Consider the following 23,190-nt stretch of genomic DNA (forward strand, 5'->3'; position numbering starts at 1 on the left):
TCCACACAGTACGTGACCAGAAGTACACCAGAACATAACATTTAAGGTACTCTGAATGTCCGGTTTTAGCTGCTGAAATTTCACTCCTTCTTCATTGCAATCTATGAATGGTAATTGAATTAGAAGAACAAAGCAGCTTGAACTCTCAGGCTATCCTTCTGATTTGCAACAAACATGTTGAATTCTGCCTCTAAAGTTTCTCCAGCAACTTCTACTTTTACTAACTCAAGAAATGCTACTGCACACACATCCTCAGCTATTTCTTTCCCCGAGAACCTGTTTATCCATGAAACCAGCAAAGATGAGAGAGGTGGGAATTCAATGTACTCTCGCATAAAACGGTCACTGAGTACCACACCAAGCAAGAGCACTAGATGGGGTTGCTGACCAAAAAAAAGTAGGTGCAGGGAAAAAATCCTGCCTACTGTTAGTTACCATATCATAGAGTGGAAAAAACAACACCCAAATGAATTTCTCTCTAAAACGATAATTACTTTTAGGCTGCACGGAGAATACAAAGAGATACATTTAATGCTCCATTTCTTGCTACGTTTAAATACTGTTTTTTAGAACTGGTTGCCTGAGTCCCATAAGACAAAGGGAAGTGAATTAAATAATCGCTCAGTACCAAAAGCTAAGGGGAAAACTGAAAAAGCACTGAGTTCATGTCATTTGTAAACATGTATAAACATTTGACACTTAGTAGGGTTTTTTATTATTATTTTGTAGATTTCAATGTATTTTCTTCTTAATAGTTGAAAAAAAAATACCAGGACTAATCACTGGCCTTCTAGAGGATACTCTTTGGTAGCTTTTTTTGAAAGCTTAAGAACACATTTTCTTCCTTCTTAGTTACTTGTTCCCCATAACTTTTCAGAGATAACAAATAACAGCACTGCTTTTGGTTAACTGGTTCTCACTCTGGGCTGGCCAGCTGCGTAAATCCCTACTGATGTCGCCGGTCTTTTCAAATCAATTCTGTCATCAAATAGTCCACACATAATCTAGGCATGAATGCTCAGATTTGCAGCTATTCCCCTATATGATTTTTCTCAGTTTCTTGGGAGCAAGCTCTCAGTTTCTTCTTCACTTTCTCATCATCTTATCTGTATACTTACTCTATTTTTATTTTAAAGGAGTTCAGCATTGCTCATAGACAAGCTTTTTTTTTTTTTTTTTTAAGAAAATAATTCTGCATCTGTTTTTAACTGACACCCATTTTGTCGGAGAGGGAGAGGATGTATACTGGTACTGGCGTGCATGGTTAGCAAACACTCACAGTAATCATGTATCACGGGCTCTTTTCTCAAGCCTGCATTAACAGGTCTCTACCACAGTAAGCTCTGTTACTCTGCACTTCTTGTAACAAAACAGCAGATGCTAAGTCAAACTTCAGGATTAAACCAGGCATGCTGCAAACTGAAAGCACAAATATGCAGTAAGCATAAAGGCCTACACACTTTAAAACATGACTTGGCAGATGTGGACACAGCTGATGATGCTCAAACTGGCATTGAGATTGCAGATCAAGCTAGCAGAAATCAAAATGAGGATGTTTAATGATAAAGACAGAACTGAGCACTAGCCACAAATATGAGAAAGTTACAGTAAGGCAAAATAAGCAGCTCCCAAGATTATTTGAATTCCAAGGAATCCAAACTTTTCCTGCCTTGTACATAATAGCTTGTCCAAAGAATCACTACTGCTGAGATCTGCCCTTCCCTTCCCGTCATGCAAAAACCCATCCTTGGAGGCTGAGGTGGCTTCCTGAGTGGCTGAGTAACAGGAAGAACTTACTCCAGGTGGCGAGAACTGCCGGAATCAACCCGAGAGCACGGTCCAGCAGCACCGCTGTGCTGCTTCACAGAGGAAAAGGAGACAACTTCTAAGAATGCAGTGGCACAGCAAAAAGCAGCAGCAGCTCCGCTTTAAAATTAAATAAGACTGAATCTAGAATTCAGCACCTGTTGTGAACAGATTTCCTTGGCAAGATTTTCTTATAAACAGCTAGCACAGTAAAAGGGGAATCCCTGAAGACTGCTCTGCCCCTTTTCATACTGCGAAGACACAATAAAGAGGGAACAAAGGGGTACAGAAATCTTTGCCTGATTTCAGAAAAATATTTACAATGTTTGTTCTAGAAATAATTAAGCCAGACAAGAATATTTATCCTAGAAATAACTAAGATAAAAATAATAATAAAAAACCACAAAAATAAAACTAAACCATTCAACATCCATTAAGGCAAAATACAGTAAATAAATTCAGCCAATTGGTTATTTTCATACTGGTGAATTTCTTTAAATAGTAATGAAATCATTGCTAAAAAATCCATTGTTATTAAAATAAAAAGTTGGCTCAGCCTACCAAAATTAGATTTGTAAGTTCCTGGTCATTCCCATAATTAAATCTGTGTCACAAATTTGCAAGAAAAACGGACACTATGACTAATGCATTTACTTGCTGCACTGGTGCTGTCAGGCTGTGTAAATCATTATGCCTGCTAAAACAGAGCAGATAAGAATTCCATACATTTTCATTAACCAACAAAGCTTTGTGTATGTGTGAGAAGCTAACTTTTATATACCTTCTAGAGTTAGCTTTCATCTGGAAGGCAACTTAAATAAAAACACTACCCTTGGTTTGATCAGCCAAGTGACTGCTCCAAAAATTAAGTAACTGAGTTTTTGAGCAATAAGAACCAGCTCTGTCCCCTTAGAAAGAGATGGCCAGGTAACACAGCGAAGCCATACATAAATATATACTTAATTTGGACAAAGGAGATTAATGAACTGATGGGCACCTGGAATGGGGTCCTTCCCTCAGGCTGACTTATGTATCCTAGACATATGCCTTATTCCATCCTTCAATACAGAAAGCTAAACTAATCCAAAATAGTGTCATAAGAAGTCTCAGCTAACACTTTCATTTTAGGCTGCCCTTTGCTCTGGTTTTCAGGAGCACAGTTGTTACTGGAGCAGAGTCCACTGGATCGTCTCTACTCCTCTTAATTTCCTCTCACCACAGACCTCCAGATTTTGGTCACAGCTCTTTGTTCAAGGGGAAGCTGACGACTGCTCCTTTCAAACCTATTATTCATAAACCCAAGCTGACAAGGAATCAGACAACATTCACTCACATCACAAGCCAGATACTCTCCTGAGCTTCCAGCCCACTGTCTCAAGTGGAAAGGAGATTAATGAGAGGCGGAAAGAGATTAGACAGTACGGTTTCTAGCCTAGCAGCGCAGAGCATTTTGTAAAGGCATCCTCTCCTTGGTTTTGGGTCCTCTCCTCCTCCATGTACATGGCACTGTAGCTCAACTGCAGATGATAAAGCATCGAAGTTAGCTCTCAAATGAGCGTGCATCTTCACTTCCATACAAGAATGTCCTCAAATACAGGCTATGCCTTAGTGATCTTAAAGCCAGCGGAGCTGAGCCACCCAGGTAAACAAACTGAACAAACACCAGCACAGCATGTTTTACAGTACCCCACCTATTGCTCCGTGCTTCAGACTTTTACAAGTATTATTTTTCTGTTGCAGCACAACAGAAAGCTCAGGAAGCACAGTAATACATACAATGTTAAGAACCTCAGCAGACACATTTGACATCCCAGTCCATTTCTTTAGCCTTTAGTTGCAAAAGCTCCTCTTCTACAAGTGGAAGCAGCCACCTCAGTGCTTTTGAACTCAGAAGATCTTAGCATGCATTTGCATGTGTTACAGTAGCAACCTTGCTGATAATCAACCACCCAGTATTAGTAAAATGTTATCAGATTTTATTAAAGCCCCATTAAGAGGAAAAACTCAAATCACTTACTATGTTCCACAATTACTGTAAACCAAACTGTTTAAACAAGGGGAGGAGATAATGATATTAAATATCCAACTCCGAGCAATCCTCTGTGGCATGATTCTAAATATTCTCTTGGTCTGAAATTTATGTAAATTGAATTCAGCTATCATTAGTTATTACCAGTCTAGCTACACAAAAACAGTTTTCTGTAACAATTAGTTCTTTAAAACAGTATGTTTTAATTAGACCTGGGACATAATCAAACTAAGTATAAATATGTACAATATCATCCTGCGCATTCTTTTGCCTTCATATTTGCAGGAATATGTGTTTTGGCAGAGTTTAATAGGAATTTTACTTCACGTTTAGTTGATAGTTTTTTAGTCTCCTTCCCCGTGAAAACACCTCAAACTACTTAACAAAAAATATTTCTGCCTATCAAGACATACTCAGCAGTTCTACATTTTGTATACCAGAATGCACTCTTTACCATCTGAGTAAGCTCATCTCAGTATCACCCTAACATTAAGCTGAGACTTTTCCTACAGACAACATTTTGTTTCACAGTTTATTTTAACTTCTCAAAGACCATTTCCTGTTCTTGAAGAAAAAAAAAATAGAAGCACAGGACATCTACATCTTTCAGCCCTTTTAAATCAGCTTGTTTTACACTATCACACACAGGCACTAGCCCCACAGGGCATAGTCTGAAAGCAGACAACAACATACTGGCCTCCTGGCTTTGTCACGGCTACACACAAGTGCAGCAATCCACCTATGTGCTACACTTTGCAGGATTAGGGAAATAAGAAGGAAAAAAAAAAACAAAAAAACTAGCCTTGCCAATAGTCTGATCCTTCCAAATGATCTCCAGGACACATACACACTTTTGGGTACACAGATATACAAATACAGCTGGGATGAGGCACAGACAGAAAACACATCAGACACTAATAAGAAAAATGTGAATGCTATTTAGCTTCACTATGAAGTAAAGACAGAGGAAATAGCATCTCCACATATGGCCAAGCCTGTAAGTTAGGTACCGATATAAACTGATTAATTACCAAAGATATCAACCATTCAGAAGCTCCCATTATCTTTTCAGAAATAGGCCAATTATTTTCATATTTTACAGGGGAATAGATTTGACTTCAAAGAGGTGTATCTATTTTTTAATGCGTCTGCAGTTGTTCAAGGAAAACTTACATAATAAGGTCCAGAGTCTGACCACATGCTAGTGACAACCAGGAGCCACTCAGAGGCCATGTAGGCCAATGCCGCCGGTGAAAGACTGAACTCTGGCTGTGTATTACAGCCCTTGCCCTACAATCACTCCACTGCATTCTCAGTCCCAAGGCTCATCCTGTTATCATCATGTTTGGAAAAGTTTAAAAAAGCAAAGCTTTAAATAAATATATTTGTGATTTATTTCACGTCATATATACATACTCCCCCTATACAATCATGATTTCAAACTGTGCTAATGCAGTAAGACTTTAAAATGTTTGTATATTTGTGACTCACTAGTGGCCACTTTATTTTAAAAAATCAGCTGGTTCTGTACCTTGATTTTAGCTGATCTTTACTATTTTTTCAAAAAATCTTTCCTGGGAATTTCTTAAGAGTGTTTATCACACTAACTCTCCAAGATTCAAAAAAAAAAACAAAAAAACCCCCCTAAAGTCAATAAAGTATGAAACAAGATAATTCTAGATAAATGAAACTTTCCAATGACAGAACTAAGATTGAAACCAAAGTCTTAATGTCAGTAGTATTATATGAACATGGAAACAAGTTCAGCTTCTTCAACTGTGATTTCGTCAAACAGTTTCAATTAGGTTCTAGAAATTAAAATACCTATATGCTGCTTTACTAGGACCCAGCACCGCTGTCAGTTGCTCTGGGGCCTACATTCTTATCTGAAGTCAAAAGCCGTTCTCCTAATGACAGCTGAACTGAGGCCTCTGGGTATTCAGGGAAACCTCCTGAACTGGAAGCTAGGGACAGCAGCGAAACTAGAGCTTGCGCAGAGCAACAAGAGGAAACACCAAGCACACACAAAGACTTAAAAATTAGTTTAACATTGGAATTCCCTAATTTGAGGAAGAAAGTACTCTTTTTAATCATTGTAGGAGGACATTGTAAGAGACAAACAGGAACAAGCATTTGGAAACTGATATTTTTAACATGTGAATAGTTATTTATATCCACAAAACTTATAAACACCTCCTAAAAAAGGGGGGGGAGGGGGGAATACTTTAAAGTATGTCCTCAAAAAAGAAGCACCATAATGTATAACTTCAAAACAACATGCAACTTTCTCTCTTGGCAGTATATATTTATGTACTTACATTCCTGAGCTCCCAACTTTTCATAATAGATAAGCATAAAGTAAAATTATTTTGTACCTGTGGTTCTGACTTCAATTTCCTAATGTATATTGTTTTGTCATTCATTCATTTTATACATGAGGGCTGCAAACATACAGGAGGACCACAAATTAGTCCTCTTTCTGGTGACACAGGATTGGAATTGGAAAAGCATACTTTTAAATACGCACAACTTTTAGCTAAAAAGAACAACTTCAATTATTAACTGCGCAAATAAGTCAAGGAATCAGTCTCAATAGTTTGGATACATGCAAACTAATTTGTACTTAATATTCATTAATGTCTCTCTAAACAACAGATCAATAAAAAAAAGATTCTTCCGTTCTTCATAAATATTAAGTGTTCCTCACGATGTGTTTTCTGAATCTTTGCAGATGACCACACCCACAAACACTGTTTTAGCTTTTTAAAGAAACAGTTACATTTCCAGCTGGATTGATCGTTTCCCCATTTCTAGCTATTTCAGTGAGTTCCTCGGAGACAGAGTGGCTGCACTGACAGTGAAATATGCTAAACAAATGACATGTCACAGAGTAAATTAGCATCTACTCTCTGATCAGCTGGGTCATGTTTTCTTTTCAAAATCCATGGCCTCTTGATAGAAAATAATGAGCATTTGATGGGCCTTATTAGAAAAATCAATATATTGATGCCCATGTCTGAAACATCTGCATAATAATAGATTCTGTTAACCCATTAAGGAGAAAATTAAGATGTGTTTACACATTATTAATTTACCATGATCAGAGACAGTTTATTCACTATTTTTCTCAAGCATTTAACAAAAAGAAAAGAAATAGTATCTGTATTTAACAAAATGGTGAAATAAACTGAAAGATTATTCAAAAAAAATTTTTTTTACCAGCTTAACCACACAATTCCAACAACATTAATGTTAAAAATACAAATATAACAATAGCAATGTTAAAAATGACAATATTATTAAAATACTTACTTAGTATAAATATTACATTACTTACCAAAAAACTTCCAAAGGCTGAATTAAATATAGCAGCTGCCTGAAGAGAGAAAAGATAAATATCACCAATGGTAAAACAGCTATAGTAAAGGAATAAAATGTCGTTCCTCGGCCCAACAAGCTGTTAGATCCTCCAAATACACGCATACACAGCAACTGCTAAGCAAAGTTAGCCGCTGCTTAAAAAATTGCCAGTGGTCTGTAAGTTAAGAAGACTGATAGGTTCCAGTTTATGAATTCATAAATAACGTGCTGAAGCAGACAAAAGCAGGGGGAGAAGAAAAATCCTTGCCAGCAAAGTTATGAGGAATATCTACGAGAACCAGAATCACACAGAATCTTGGTCTCACTGATTTTGCTCTAATTCACTGGGAACACTTTTACATATTGACCTATTGATTAAAATAAATATAGTCTGAATGAACTAAAAGAGTGCATTTTCATAGGCTTTTAACAGCTTTTTAAAACAAGTATTAATCAGGCAAGCAAACCAATTTAATTGTTCATAATAAACAAGTATTGACAAATTCAGAAGTTTCTGTAATTTGACCAGCAAATTTCAAATACAAATAACAAAATAACAGCAAAATTATGAGGCCAAAAATGTCTTATCATTACTTTTTACTCCACAGTCTTTTAAAATAAGAAAATAAACAATTTTGGTAACGACTTTAAAAGCCTTTGTGCTTACCTAAACATCCAGGATATATAAGATAGCAGAATTATTTCTTAACATTAACTCATTAAATTCCAGGAAGTTAAAACTTGAGCCTTGAAAAGCTTCCCCCAATTACCAAGAAAGAATAGAAACTCTTGTTTGGCAGCCAGTCTGATGATGAAAAGCCACAAGGCAAAGGTAAGAGGAAAGGGGGGAGGGAAATCTACCGTTTACATGAAGGTCTAGAGCAGAGTCAAATTAATCACCCTGGACATTTTCAGCCACAGATTAATAACAAGTGGATGCTAGTGAGTTTAGCAAGTTTGAATAAAGTCCAAATTCAGGGTAGGAGCCGTAGCTGAACCTGCCTTCTGCTCCATAAGAGGATGCAATGAGAGTGAATGGGTAATGAGATCCTTGGCTCTGGAGAGCTTAGCTTTCTTATTCAAGTTCATAATTAATTCAAAGCTTTGATAATTTCATTAGATTCCTCCTCTGCTGGCCCTATCAATAAAAGATGGCACTGGACCGCAGCTCCTCGGTGGCCCAAACACAAAAACAAATGCAGACTTGGAAACCTTTGCTGACTTGCTTACTAACAGGGACAATGGCATATGGCACTCCATGTTGCGGAGGGAGCATCTGAATAGATACAGCTAAATAAAACATTATAGTTGACAGTTGTAAACTACAGTAACATATTTTAACACCTCTTCCTCATCAGCATTCCTTTTTTGAACATAAAGAGGCACAAGTCCAAACAGCTTCTCTTGCCAGAGATCACAGCTGAAAGCAAGAGAGAGTATTACTTAAAACAATTCTTCAACAAATGTGAATTAAATTAGGATTTTTAACTTGCATTTGAAGCTGTACAGATGATACTTTCATGTGGCAAGAGAGAAGAATATCACACCCGTGCACACAAACCTACTGCATACCATCAACTTCAATACAGGAGATGTTCTTGTAGGTATCTTTTAATATGCCCCTCTTCCAGATCCTATTATCACTATGTTAAAAAAACTAATCAGGTTTATCAAATCTCTTTGGTATTTGTTGGACAAGTGCTATTCTGTTACACAGTCTGTATGTATTTGTTCACTTCAATCTGATGAAGATGCAGAGAGCCCCCTTGTATTACCTTCTGCCTCCGAGTCCATGAAGGAGAATCTATACTTTCATTTTCAAGAGCACTTTAGACGTCCTTCCTTGCAAAACAGTCTTTGCTATATAAAACAGTGTAAATCAACTGCTAGATCTGAAAGAAAGAAGCATCTGGGCTCCACTTCTGCACCAGAAGGCTGGGAGGAAACTTAATAGTCCCCTCCTTCCCACACAGATTTTATGTGCAGAGTGACAGCTACGTTTCTGTCTACCACAAAGAACCATGTCGCTCACCCTCCTCAGGAAAAGGAGTTGGTAAAGTCCACATGAAGTGGATAGAGGGCAAAGAGAGTCCTTTCTTCCCTCTCTAGCATGCTAAACTTACCTTCATTTCACACTAAAACACCCAGTCCTATCCCAGCTGGATCCAGGCCAAGCTCTGCTTACAGTGCAGGTGAGCCTGCTGGACCACATTGATTGACGCAAGAGAAACAACTTGCTAGACAGCTCTGAACCTTTTTGCTGGTCATTTTAACAATACACAAAGAACAGAGCAGTAGCTGGCAAGAACTGATATACTAGGAAGGACCCCGCGCATTGAAGTTTTAGCCACACCAGTGGCTGCCAGTCCTGATTTGAAGGTCATCAGCAGACATGAAATCTTTTACTTAAATCATTCTGTAATTTCCCTTCCTGGAAAAACTCTGTACCTGGCAAGGTGGTAAAGAGAGGTACTAGCTGTGTCTGGTGGTCTCTTCTTGCCTTGACATTATCAATCCATAAACAAGCTTCTTTACTTCCTTCCTTCCTGACCCACGAGGAAGGTTTCTGCTTTACCATTCCCAAGCTCTTAACAGGTACTAAGACAACAATCTCAGACATATTTACATTTCAGGTATTCAGCCAGTCTTGTGCAAAAGTCAGCATTCACGATTGGTCAGGGGCATATTAGTTTGCCTTTTTTTTTTTCCCCTTCCCTTTCTCCAAAATATCAGAAATTGACCACAACAGATGATTAAACACTCATTACAAGGAAAAAAAAAAAAAAAAATCAGGCAGACCACAAATGAAACTAGATAAGTTCACCCAGATGATTTTGCTTTAGTGAGTGAGGGTTTACACATGTCGCCAACTATATTTGCAGCCTTCTTTAAAAATTGTTTTCCTGCAAAATAGACTCCGAACTAAATTTTTCTCACACCCACAAGCCTGGGGCTTATGCTTGTGATTCTGATTCAACATTAAACAAATACATAGTAAACTGAATCAACTGTTCCAATTTGTAATTAAACGCACCCAGTAGCTTGACCCTGTAGAATTTAACCACTCTGCGCTTCCAACCCCATTCTATCAAGGGGGATAATATTGCCTACGCACCTCACAGGGCATTGTCAAAATTAATTCATTGCTTGAAAAGCACTTTGAGATCCTTAGAGGAATGGTGCAAACAAACATTAGCCCTGACACATGATACAGCTAGTGTCTTAATTTCCTATTTGAAACATTTATTAGTCACTATTATTGTGTAACTTTTTAAATATTTACTCCTTTTGTGCTATAACAGATACCAGACTACCTGCAGTCCCCTTAAATAAAACAATAAAATATGAAAACATTTAGATGTCCTTATAAAATTCTAAGTTCAGATTTGCATGTGTTTGCAAACTGTACATTGGACTTTCTATTAATATCAGGGACAGTTCTCTCTAAAATCAATGGTAAGATCTTTTCACAAGGTAAATGCATAGCCATGTATTTAAATGCAAGGTCAGACCCCATTTTAAAGTAGTAGGGGAGATAAGAAACCTGTGCTATTTAGACCAATTATTCAAGTTTACGTCAACTCACAGAGAAAGACCAAAAGCACTGTCAGTACTCTAACAGGACTAGTACAGAAGAACATGTATAGCTCCACTCGAGTTTAAAATAATAAGATCTAGCTTCACTAAACAACAAATTTACTCAATATTAAACAGCTACAATTTCAGTCAACTCAGTACGGCACTAGGCTTGAGGAAATTCTCTCACTGCTCTGCATTTCCTGGGAGGATTGGCTGGGGTGGAAAGCTTACAAATGAGAAGGAACTAGCCCATTTCTGAGGAAAACCTAATTTTGTACTTGGCAATAAGTTTTCTCTTCCCATATCTGAGCCTACTGCAAAGCTTCATCCCTTTTTATGTCCTACCTTATCCTGCCTGGAGTATGTGTACAGAAAAGACTGCTAGGATTTGTAATGGTGATAGCAAAAAGATCACAGACAGTCCTCAGAGCTACAATCAAAGTTTTGTTTAAAAAAAAAAAAAAAAAAAAAAAGACAGAAGAAAAAGGCAAAATCATAACCAAAGGGCCAAACACTTCCCCACAGGCGTGCATCCAAATGCAGCAGCAAGTACCTGCAGCATTCAAGTACATCTGATTCAGCAGCAAATCAAACAAGCAAGCTAATGTTTCAATAGAATTAAATACAGAACACATTCTGCAGTCAGTTCCATTTCCTTTTATTTTGGTATCAAATTTAATTGTCTTGGAATTACACTAGATATCTTCTGATAATAATGAAGCAGGACTGCATTAAAAAAGATGGAAAGATATCCTGGAAACATTTGGAGTAAAATTTGGAGCTTCTGGGTCTTGGGAGGTAGGGATGCTCTCAGTTTGTGAATAGATATCTTTTCTGTCCTAGGTCAGTGATCTTGCAGCTCATATGAGCAATTAAATAGACAAAAACAATGACATTTTATCATTATCATCAAGATTCAAATGAAATGGCTATATACAACTCAACTGGAACTACCATTTCTTTTTACTGCAGAGTCACAGCAAAACAGCACTACCTCATAGCTTTACATTTGGACCATGTGAAAAAGCAAAAGGTTTTTTCGGCCAACATAGCTGTTTTAACACTAAGAGGTTTGATTCTTGAGTGTCATTTGGCAGCCCCGGGGGAGGCAACCCTCTTAAGTGCAGCACCCCTGAGCTCCACGAGGACCTGCAGTCCCCAGGCCTCCGTAAGGGGAGAGCGCATCACGCACACTAGGACCTGCGGGGTCTCAGCCACCCCTCTGCAGTGAGGCCCGTCCAGGGGCCTCCGGTGCAGAAGAATCAAATGGAAAGGCCTCAAAATGCCTCCAAGTGAAGCAGCCTGGGCATCACATAAAGCAACAGCTGTGCAGGCCTGCAATTACCAGCAGTTAAAATGTCACCATTTTCAGACATGCAATGGGGGGATACAGCCCATATACCAAGTGTAAGGTTAAATATCCTACTTAAAATGCATGGCACAATGAAGCAGAGAGAAAACCCACAACAGCAGAAAGATTTGGAGAAGGAAAGACAAGGATTCTGGCAGTACTACTGCAGGGTTGCTCAGTAGAGGTCAGAGAACAGAATGTGGTAGTGTAACATTATATATGTCCACGTTATTAACACAGAACTTAATAGACCCATGTCTCCTTTTGATGAAGAAACAAATAAAAAGAAAAAAAAGGCAGGGAGGGAAGGGGGCAAGAGAGAGTGAGACTGACTCTGAAGGAAGTGATGGAAAGGGTTTGACTAAACAGGACAGAAAAGGGAATTTTATCAACCCAAAGGGATCATTGTAGCTCAAGAAGGTGGAGGAAGAAGACAAAACGTCAGAAGTAGCTTGAATGAGTCGGCAGAGTCCCTTTAAAGGGCTCCTTCAATCTCCTGTTTAAAAATAAAATCTCAAGTGAGTGTTACTACAGCTCATGTCTTAACTGCTGTTTCCATTAATAAGATGTTACAGTTCTGTAGAAAGCCATTTGCCACAGTACTGTTCCTGCAAACAGAATATAAATATACCTAATAAGGTTTAATCTGTGTTGCTGTTCATAACTATTCATCTGAGTTCAGACGGGGAAAAAAATATATATTCAAGTTCCTGGTTTTGAGCACTAAATTGAATCAGGTGTCCTCTTCTCTTAAGAAAATTAAGTTGCTTTTGTGCAAGAGTGTTTTAATGAGAACAGAGCCTGCCGACATTGATAAATGGGAATGACACCAGAGAGAGCATGTAAGCAGGACAATATGTGCATGTTACAGTCTTACAGGCTATTTTTCACTGACTATCCTGAATGACTTCACTGTTTCTTAAGGGGCCTATTAATCTCAAATTTAGTTATTACACAACGTTTATTTGAACATATATTCTGCGGATGATGACAGTTAATAAAGGAAATCTTTTACAAGCTGTATTTTTACATACTGTTCCAACTGCAGCTCCCAGTCAGTCTACTGTGTTGATGGAATAACCTAGTTATGATGCAGCTTTAAAAAAGGCACATATATTCAGATTCTTTTCTAAGCATACGGGGACTCTTAAATAACTGTTAAAATGCATATAAAAATCCTGCTACAGCATGGCAAAAATAAAAGAGGTAGTGTTAACTGCTCAACAAAATCTCTGACTGCACAGTTGCCCCCTCAAAGGCAAAGAACATGTCTTTTTAACACTTCAGCATAATCTTTGAGAAACAAATAGGGACCCCTGGAGATGTATATATACTTCATATTGAATTCAACAGGAGTTTTAATATGCATCTTACACATGAATTTGGCCCCACATGTTGTATATGTGACAGGCCCTGCAACAGTAGTACTTTGGGGGGGGGGGGGCGACAAAAAAAAAAAAAAAAAAAGACTTTGATGATAACTAAATTTTAATTTGAGTCCAAAGAAATCTCATAAAAAAGGAACTGTTTCAAAAGTCTCTTAAAAAATTACTGAATTACTCTCATTTTGTAGTGGAGTGGTGCTGTACGAATAACTTTTTCCCTCTCTCTCTTGGAAGAAAAAATATATATATATATGGAGGGGATTATATTTTTATGCACTACCATGTTCCCTGTGGTCCACCATATTTGCTGATTGTGAAAAAGATATTACCTAATCCCCAACCTGCCTCTAGAGCTGTGCTGAATGATATGAAAACATTCCTTTATTTCAACAATGTTCAATAACCATCAGTTTTATGGAAATGATGTTGAAAAGGCACCAGAAAATGAAAACAGAATAACCAATACGCTGTTTGTTCACATTTCAGCAGGGGAACGTCATCCAGAGACTGATGTCCCTTCTGAAACACCTCACTGAGCCATGGACATGAAGCTGTGCACACTGCCGATTTGCTCTGTGCTGGCAGAGGTTGCCACGCCTGAATATAAGTTTGCACTACTTCAGCCAGGCTCAGAGTCCTGACACAAGCAGTTCAGGGAAACAAGCTGGGGACTCCACAGGCCGGCCACCTAGCCAAGCTCTTCCTGCTGAAAAAAAGCCAGTCTTTCTCCCACTTTTGTAGTTCCTTATAACCACCACAGCCTTTTGGTAAAAATATTTATTAATACATACCCATCCATCAAAAGAATGTCAAAAGGCAGACTTTTCGGACAAACTTATTTAGTGTATTTCCTGCTCCATGGAAGGATTTCTGTTTCACCAATAGCTTCAGCAATACTGAGAGAGAGATTCCTTTAATCAGCAAGTAGTCACAACTTTCTACTCTGACTCAAGGGAGATCTAAAGGCTCACCATGGTATTTATGATTTGATGGCAAAAGGAGGTAAGGACTAAAACTAGGATAGTAAAGGAACTTTTCCAGACAGTAAAACCAAAATACAAGGATTTGTTAACAATTTAAACAGCAAAAACTAAGCATTCAGATTTCATGAACATTTATGTACCAGTCTCCAAAATTCTGTTGATACTTCATGGGAGCTACAGATTAGTAACAGGAAAGCCATGTTGAGCAAAGGTTGGGAAACGATACTGGCCTGTATGGCTGGACCATTTTACTTCAGATGACTTATGTCACCAAGGAGAATGAAAGCAAAAGCCTTCCTAATCAGTGTCAGAAAGATCACATATACTAAGCCAGGAGGGAAAACCCTCTGTAACAAGTTAGAATGTCCATTTCCTAGATGGAAAAACAAGACTTGGTCTCCTCCAGTACAGGAGAGATGCTTCATGAGACATAGCATGTGCCTATATGCCCTGCTACCTGCTGCACAATGCTAAGCTTTGTCCTGCTTTGACCTTTGCTTTACCCTGAACCCCATAGCTGCACCCATACCAGGTGCCTATGTGGCTGGGCACCGCAGAAAAGTGACGTGATGCCCACAAGCCTTACCAGGAAAAAAGGCCTATCAAGGCCCTATGCAGAAACACAAACGCAGGCAACACACACCTTCTGCAATCTCATGTCTATCCCCACAGGAGGTTACGGCAAACAGATTTCCTTCTTCTAACAACCATTGCCTATTTCCTTTTGACAGTTAGAAGGGCTGTCAGCTGAGACAGCCACCAATATTCTCACTTGATTAGGAAAAATGGTTCACTCTTTTTGGTCCTTGTGTGAGACAGTCCTTGAAGAGCCATACTCCACGCCCAGGGGTGCCCTGAAGCTGTAATTTACCTTCCAGTACTCTGTCCTCCCAGCAGCAGCAGTACAGAACACAAAAGCATACTTGTGTGCAAGACAAAAAGTGCCTTCCAGTGTCGGCTCCTGCATTGCTCAACAACCTGAACATCTACAATGGATTCTTGAAAACTGACATGAATAAACAGAGGCAGTTCCTCTTTTCCCTCCTCTACTTAAAAACTGTGAAAGTAAATATTAAGGTTACCACACAGTGCCAGTGTAAACACTTCAACAAGCAGTGATTTAAAGCTGACAGCCTCGTAACAACACACGCTTTCTCATACTGAATGCATGATATGTACACAATATCTGCAAACTTCACGATCTAGCATCTGACCTCCTCCTTCTCCATAAATTTCATAATGCTCTGCCACGCCAGGAAGCTCTAAGCTTCCAAGAAGACATACAGCCAGACCTGCTGTATATATTTTTTCACCAAAAGGGCAGTTTATTTCCATAATTTTCCTAGACACCAGGATACAGGAGGTAACTTCTTCCCCCTTCTATCCCAGTACTGTAAACCACAAGCCTTAGCAGCACAACCGACATCAGAACACGAACCAGACTGTGCTACACAATTAAAAGGTGAAAAAGAAAGAACATAACCAGTCGCCAACACTTTCATAGGAAAACTACCCACATTCCTTATTCATATCTCATTTTTGTTAGTGACTCAAGGCTTATTACCTTAGCAGTCAAGACACTAGCTCTTGCACCTGAACAAATGGACTGCTGAGCAATGATTTAATAAAGGAGACTCAGCTGAACAACAGTGTATAAGTAACTCTGCCAACCTGATGCTCTCTTCTGGTCAAACATTTCATAACTGTAAGTGACTTTTTCTCTTAAAAAAAAAAAAAAAAAATTACTGTAGAAGGTATCCTCAAAAGGATACACAGCAATAACAACCTCCCAAACATACTTTTATTTAAGTTCACATTTTCTGAGATCTTAAGCTGTGATAAAAACACTTAAAGGTCTTGTCCCCTGATTCTCCTGGAGACACATCATCCATAACTTGATTAGAGGTCTAGTTAAACAATGCATCCCACAACTCAAAAGAGTATTACTTCCCTGCTGAAGTGAAATGAAAGCACAAGGCCACTTTTTAAAAGGTGCCCTTTGCATTAACTGTATGACTGTGCCTGCACCACTGTTTTTCTATAAATATCCCACTGTCATATTTGCTTTCTGGGCAGTTAGTAGTAGAACCAGACATTTTAACTGCTATGCCATCCAAACCTGCTTAGAATGGCTTTAACAGCATTGTTATTACAGTTCCTGTCACTCCCACCACTGGGTACAGTTTCACTATTAGTGGTACAATGCCAAGAGCTGGAAAGAAAAACATGGGAGTATGGGGAGGCTGGCTGAAGCATCAGCTTTGTAAAATAAAAGGTTGATTGGCCCACTGCACAGATCCATGAATCCTGATCTCTGGAGTTTATGTCAGAAGTGTCACAGATACGATTCAGAGATTTTTATCTCATGCTAGCCACAACAGATGTCTGTCCATATCATGAAGAAATATATTTTTCTTTTTTTTTAAACCTGGCCTGAGGTTAGGCTATACTGTAAAGCAGTACTGTATGGTATTGGAAATACACTCTTTTACAAGTCCAGCCAAAGCTCTGAATGCTGCAATACTGTGATAGGGATGGAAAAAGAGGCTGATGAAAGAAATACACTATAAGGAAAAGACTAGCACTATAGCCACTGCCAGGAGGGGAAAAAAGGAGGAATCTTTATGCATGCAACTGCATTCTTTTAAATGGTGCTCAGATACTACTATAATTTAAATTAACTATTTAAGTCTAATTAGAAGTAGTTTTTTAACCATATCATTTTGGCATTTCATTGCTTCCAGCTGAGTTGCTCAGGTGCCTAGTGGAAGATGGCCTCTGCCCCTGCCCTTTTCAGCTCACCCATGTCTCCCAAGTTGCAGCACAGTTATTAAACTCTTATGATGCACTGAGATGGTATGGCCAGGGAGCTCAGGCTATCAAGGGAAACAAGGGCATGGAGCAGCTAAGTTACAGCAAAAATTGAGATAGATGTCGAAATGATTTGTTTGCCAAACTGCAAAACTGACCCAGGTTAACCTGACCTGAAACAAAATATTTACATAGAGATTTCCCTGAAAGAAAATGGAAACATTTCCACAAAGTCTAAATTATACACACAGGGCAAAGAAAAAAAAGAATAGAAAATTGCCAGCTGAACACAGTTTGTAGGCCAACTTCCATGTTACTAAAGTAGTTGCAGAAGAACAAGGTGCACACCCAATACGAAAGAAAAATAAAAAGTCGATTATGAAAAAAACAAACAAACCTCCTCCCCAAACTGGAACACATTTCTTTTGCAACGTGGTCTCTTTCCCAGCATTTTGATGATAAAACCTTTTCCCACCTTGCTGATAAATTGTAAAGGCAAGGCCAATGCATTCTGTTTTACAAACAAAGAACTCCAAGGAGAATTCAATAAAGAAATCAGTAATACTGTATTCAGTACAAGGCTCTAACATGACAAAGACACTGCTACTGATATTCTGTGACTGTAATTCATCCTGGGCATTGAAGGAGGCGTGGACTGTGGGGGAAGTGTATTTTATCATGCCATTTAAGCCTGGAATATCATGTATCCACACAGTCAGACCAAGTTAAGTTTGTAGAAGCAACCTAGATCCAGAATTCTTTGCTACTTTAAAGTATTTTAATAACATAAGATGCTCTGTGATAGACAAATTGCACAAAATTGTGTAAAAAGTACATTCAAGGCTTCCAAGTCAAAAGTGCAAGAGCTGCTAACTATTCTGTACAACAGGAAGTCCTGAATCCAAGAAAGAAGTATCTTCTTAATAGCAATGCAGAACAGCAATGTGTGGGAACACAGAACTAAGGAACAGAATTAGGATATGCAAACAAATGTGCAAGCAGTAAAAAACAACAACAAAAAAAAACTTTATACACTGCAAGCAATCAGAAATAACATCTTGCTAGATGGCTCTCTTACACATGCACCAAATACATGGCTAAAGATATAAGATATGCAAGCCACTTATCAAATAACTTTTTATTTGGTATGTTAGCAGTATTTCAAAAAACAGCTTTCCCAGAAAAAGGGTTAATTTAGGTTAACAACTATTTGAGTGATTAGCACTTTTGGGGTAAAAATAGACAAACAGATTTCTGAAATCATATCTGGCTAGTATTTTGACTCAAGGTTTGCCACTCAAAAGCCTGACAGACAGTAGTGAAAGGCTCTTTATAACAGGCAATATCATCATCAAATCAAAAAAAGGAGGCTGTTTACAAAACAGATTTTTCTCACTTCTGCACACATTCATTCTGAAACCGAGTTGCTGTTTAGTAAATTCCACTGTAGAAAAGATCTCACAAAAAGCTCACAAAATAGTCACCATCTAGTGGATTTCAAATTCAATCTGCTCTAACATCATAACCAATATATCTATGTTATCTATCTCCTCCTCCCGTGGAAGTATCAACAAAATTCAGACTGATATGCTTATCTACAATATTTCGAAGAATCTTACCACTGCTATAAGCTGTAGTGTGGCAATATAGTGGCAGAGCATGAAACAGTAGTCAAAGTCCTGAAAAATACACCACTGTCAGCATTGTACACTGGTACCAGCGTATTATAGCACCTTGGTTTAAAATAAATCAACATAAGTGCCTGCTTTGGTAAGCACTTCAAATGCAGTGTACATCAGCATTAGGAGGGGTAATGCACAAAGAAACAAATCAGAAGAATGGGACTTGTAAATAACAACTCAATTAGCAGATTCATATTACTCATTTCCTAATAAACTTTCTATCTGCACCTATAGGAAAACCTTCCTCCAGCCTTCCCTCCTTCATTTACATATCTGTGCAGGCCTACTCTTTTTTCTTCCAAGCCCCTTTGCCCTTTCAATCATGAAGTATATTACTCCACTGTCAGAGCAAAGCAGTTCCTAACAACAGGGAACCCAGCTGGGATAGGAAGAGGGCAGCAGGCTCATGCATTAACATAATAATCCAACTGTGTTCCCACAGGCCCTTAGGGCAGACAGCATATTAGGTAGGCCTCCTGTGCAGACCCTCGGCGAAGCTGCCTTATCACCTGCCTATCAACCTGTGGCAGGCACAGCCGACTCCACAGCACCAGCTCCTGCCAAGCCCCCATGCCCAATTACCTTACTACAAAAGACACAAATCCATTTTTCTACGGCTGTTTCATGTACCCGAAGCCTGCCCTTATTTATGATTTGAATGTACCTTTCCACGTCATTTCCAGAGGATCGAGCCGTTGCCTTTTAACTTCTTCAGAGCCCTCGACTCTGAAAGTCGAGGTTTTTTAAAAAGAGGTACTGCTGCAGCCAGCGGGAACCAGACCTTGAAACAAAATTTCAAATACAAAGCACTGCTTTGCAGATGTAACTTGCAGCCCCAACGGATCCTGTGGATTTCTCAATGAGCGAACGACCAGGGGAAAAAACAATAGCAAAAACATGCCTTGTTATTTCTGCACCTTGTCATCCAACAAAAATCAGCTCAGCATATTTTGTTGTTGTTTTGGGGTTTTTTTGCAACACGAGAATTTTCAGCAGCAAAGCTATTCTACAATCTGTGGCACAAGGCCTGTCATCAAACAGGACGTAGTTACTGATTAAGGAATAAGGCCTGTGACAAGTTTCCAGGCATACAAACACCCATGTTAGAAATTGCCAGGAATCATTATGTACTGCTGATTTCAGATACAAGACCAACAAGAACACCCAATTTAAACACGACTTATAATTATACTGCTCTTCCTAATTAAAGTTCCTTGATAGCGATGAAGTATTTCTTGCATTTTGACTGCTTGCTACAACTCTGGAAGCTAATTGGAATGTCCCCTTTTTTGAGCTCTTTATTTAAAGGAAAATGTTTAAATCTATTATGCAGTGTATTTCAATGCTGTTCCATTACAAATCATTTAATTTACAGTATATGTGCCTTCTGTACTAGTACAAGCTCAGTTACATAACAAGTAAGAAAAAAAGCACACATGCCAGTAAAAGCTACTATTTTGTTCATTTTATACAAGATCATCTTACAGAATACTAGGGGGGAAAAAGACTTAGTTTCTAATACAACTTTTAATTTCATTAAAATAAGCATTTTCTGTAATTCCCCTTTAAAACGGAAGGGGCAACAGATACCTAACACAGTCTTACTAAAATCATGTTTTGCAGACCATGCAAAGCCAGGTTTACTTTTTAATTTGCAAAGCAAAATATTCCTAGCCTTATTATCTTTCATTTATCTAGCCCTCTCAAAGAGGGAAATATTCAAAAGCAATTTCATATTTTAAATATTTGTTATTTATTAGCAGTACACAGAAGTGTAATACATGGTAAACCATGTAGCAATAGCCTGTCAGAGAATGACTATATAAAATAATGTTAACTATGTAATTTAAATATTTTAGAATGTAACTGTTACAGAAATTCTGCCTACAACTATTTCTGTGCTAAATAATGGTAACAAAAACTATGTATCATGAAAATCATGATGCTTTGAAAAAAATTTTGCTTTCCAAGCAATTCATTTTCAGAGTATGGACAGTCTCTTCTATCAGCATAGTCACAATAACTTGTTAGCAACATACCCCTCAAAACTGGGAAGGGGGGGGGGTGCAGTTAAAAATAGCTCTTGCATTGAATTTATTTGATGTTGCAAGGGTCACAGATAAAACACCAGGATAACCTAGGGGGTTACAAAATCTATCAATATAGTCAAGATTCTTTTCTGAGCTCCTACACCTGCACCATGCCCTGATTTAGACTTTTAGGACCTGCAATTTGGAGACGAAAAGCTTTGTCAACTATCTCATGATCCTTCCAACCCTTTCTCTTGCCCCACAAACCAATTACTGTTACGTCGGTGATGTAAAAGTGAATAGCAGTTGGAACATGTACTAGAGGCTTTCTCCTTCACCATCTCTAAATATAAATGACTTTGGCTATCTGTAAAGCAGGGAAAGGAATTGATGTATGTTTAATTTCAAGAGACTGGAAGAAAAATCTCTTGAACATTCCTAGTTTTCTAGAAGTTTGTTCTAATCAACTTCCTTCCTTCTCCAAGTTCTACATCAAAAACTCCACAAGTTAGAGTAATGGCAAGTTGCACAAGACATCCTGGACTTGCTATTGAATTTCTGGTTTTCCTGCAAGAGTAAAACTAGCAACTAAACATCAACTACCTTTTGATGACGGTAGTGAATGCTTTGTGCTACAGAGAGAAAAGCCCCTTACAGGTACATCGCCAGGGGACCACAACAGAGAGCTGCTATGTTAGTTATGCTCATCATTTTTCATATGAATTTAAATGCTCAAATGTATTCAAATTCAAATGAATTTTTGGCTTGTGAATAGACATAAAGACTTTCTATTTATTTCACAGCTGTAAAGACCAGACCTGTGTTTCAGTGAAGTCAAAAGGATATTTTTTTTTGTTTTGATTTTATACAGTCAAAGTTCAGAATATTGCAATGGCTGAGATAAAATAAAAGGGAAGCTGTGGCTTAAGCTTCTGATACAGGATGTGCTCAGGCAGTGAGGGGACTTTAAAACAGGGAACATTCCTGAAATTACTAAATGTAGTTGTTGTATGCAGGAAAGTATATTCATGTTGGTTAAAATATAATTCATATGCCAACATTGCCATAAAAAAACATATTTCCTTGATGTAACAAACTATTAGTTTCATAGAGATGATTTATTTTCATCCCCTTCACAATTTATACTTTGGTTCAGCCATGGTTTTCATTTGCAAGACTCACTCTTCCTGATTATTTGCATAGCCTCTCATCTTTGATAGCACTGTTCGTATGGTTCTGCTCTTACATACCAGAGAGGATGACATTAACACAGCAGACAGATGCTTTTCTCCACATATAGCTGTGCCAGCAGAACAAATACCATCCACTAGCCCCCAGCTGCTCATCGATACTCTTTGGAGATCACTGCTCCCTCAGTCTCATGGGGGGCGGTTCTCTTTAGTTCCTATGTTTTTTTCCTTTCTGAAAGTTCTTTCAGATTCATAGACTCTTTTTTAATGGAATGCCCAGAATTAAGCAATATTCATTATGCAGTGTAACACCTTAATATACACAAATGCACTCAGCCTGTGTAAGGTATTCACCACCTTATTCCTCAGGCTACTCGAGCATCTAAATTGCTCTACAGCCCGTTTTTTCTTAAGTCCAAATAAAGAATTATTTTATAGGTACCTAAGACGCTTCTTCCTACAGAACAGGAATATGCTACCTGAACAATAAAGTGAGTGGCAATCTAATTGCAGAAGGCATCAACAACTTCACCAGTCCCAAACTCCAGTGACTGCTTTAAGAACCACTAGCGTTTCATAACATCAACTCCAAACATACACAAATAGTTGGTATCTGTCAGGGAGACAAATTCTGCAATGCTTTCCTCTGCTCCCGCACTTCAACTGAAACTTCCGCATCACCTCAGATCCAGTCACCTCCTAGAGAGGTGGCACTAGCAATCAAAACTAATATACAAAGTCCAGCAGCCTGAAAACAAAGAGGGAGATGGCAGTGCTTCCACTTGTCTACATCAATCTAGTATTTGCTGACTATGTTGAGCTCTCGCTTGTTGATTAATAGCTGTGGCGTGGTTTCTAAGAGTTCTGGGCATATAACAAAAGAGACTGAAGTGAATGGAGCAAAATGGAGTTGCAAATCCATCTAGCAGTGCTCCCCCCAAACCTCACCTACCGATTCAATAGCTCCATGGGAAGCATCTTGCT

The 23,190-nt window shown here is 38.4% G+C and overlaps 1 protein-coding gene across 6 annotated transcripts in view; it reads right to left on the bottom strand.

Moving 5' to 3' along the window:
- Positions 1 to 23,190, bottom strand: part of SLC10A7 (solute carrier family 10 member 7) — a 156,217-nt gene that overhangs the window by 98,222 nt on the left and 34,805 nt on the right. For all 6 annotated transcript variants that reach the window (XR_010884378.1, XM_067297790.1, XM_067297791.1 and 3 more), the window contains one exon: positions 7,173 to 7,211. Coding sequence is in view for 5 of the 6 variants with exons in the window: in XM_067297790.1 (XP_067153891.1) it covers positions 7,173 to 7,211 (39 nt within the window). In the remaining variant the exon portion in view is untranslated. The remainder of the gene's footprint in view (positions 1 to 7,172; positions 7,212 to 23,190) is intronic.

The sequence above is a fragment of the Apteryx mantelli genome, chromosome 5, assembly GCF_036417845.1.
Source record: "Apteryx mantelli isolate bAptMan1 chromosome 5, bAptMan1.hap1, whole genome shotgun sequence".
Classification (NCBI taxonomy): domain Eukaryota; kingdom Metazoa; phylum Chordata; class Aves; order Apterygiformes; family Apterygidae; genus Apteryx; species Apteryx mantelli.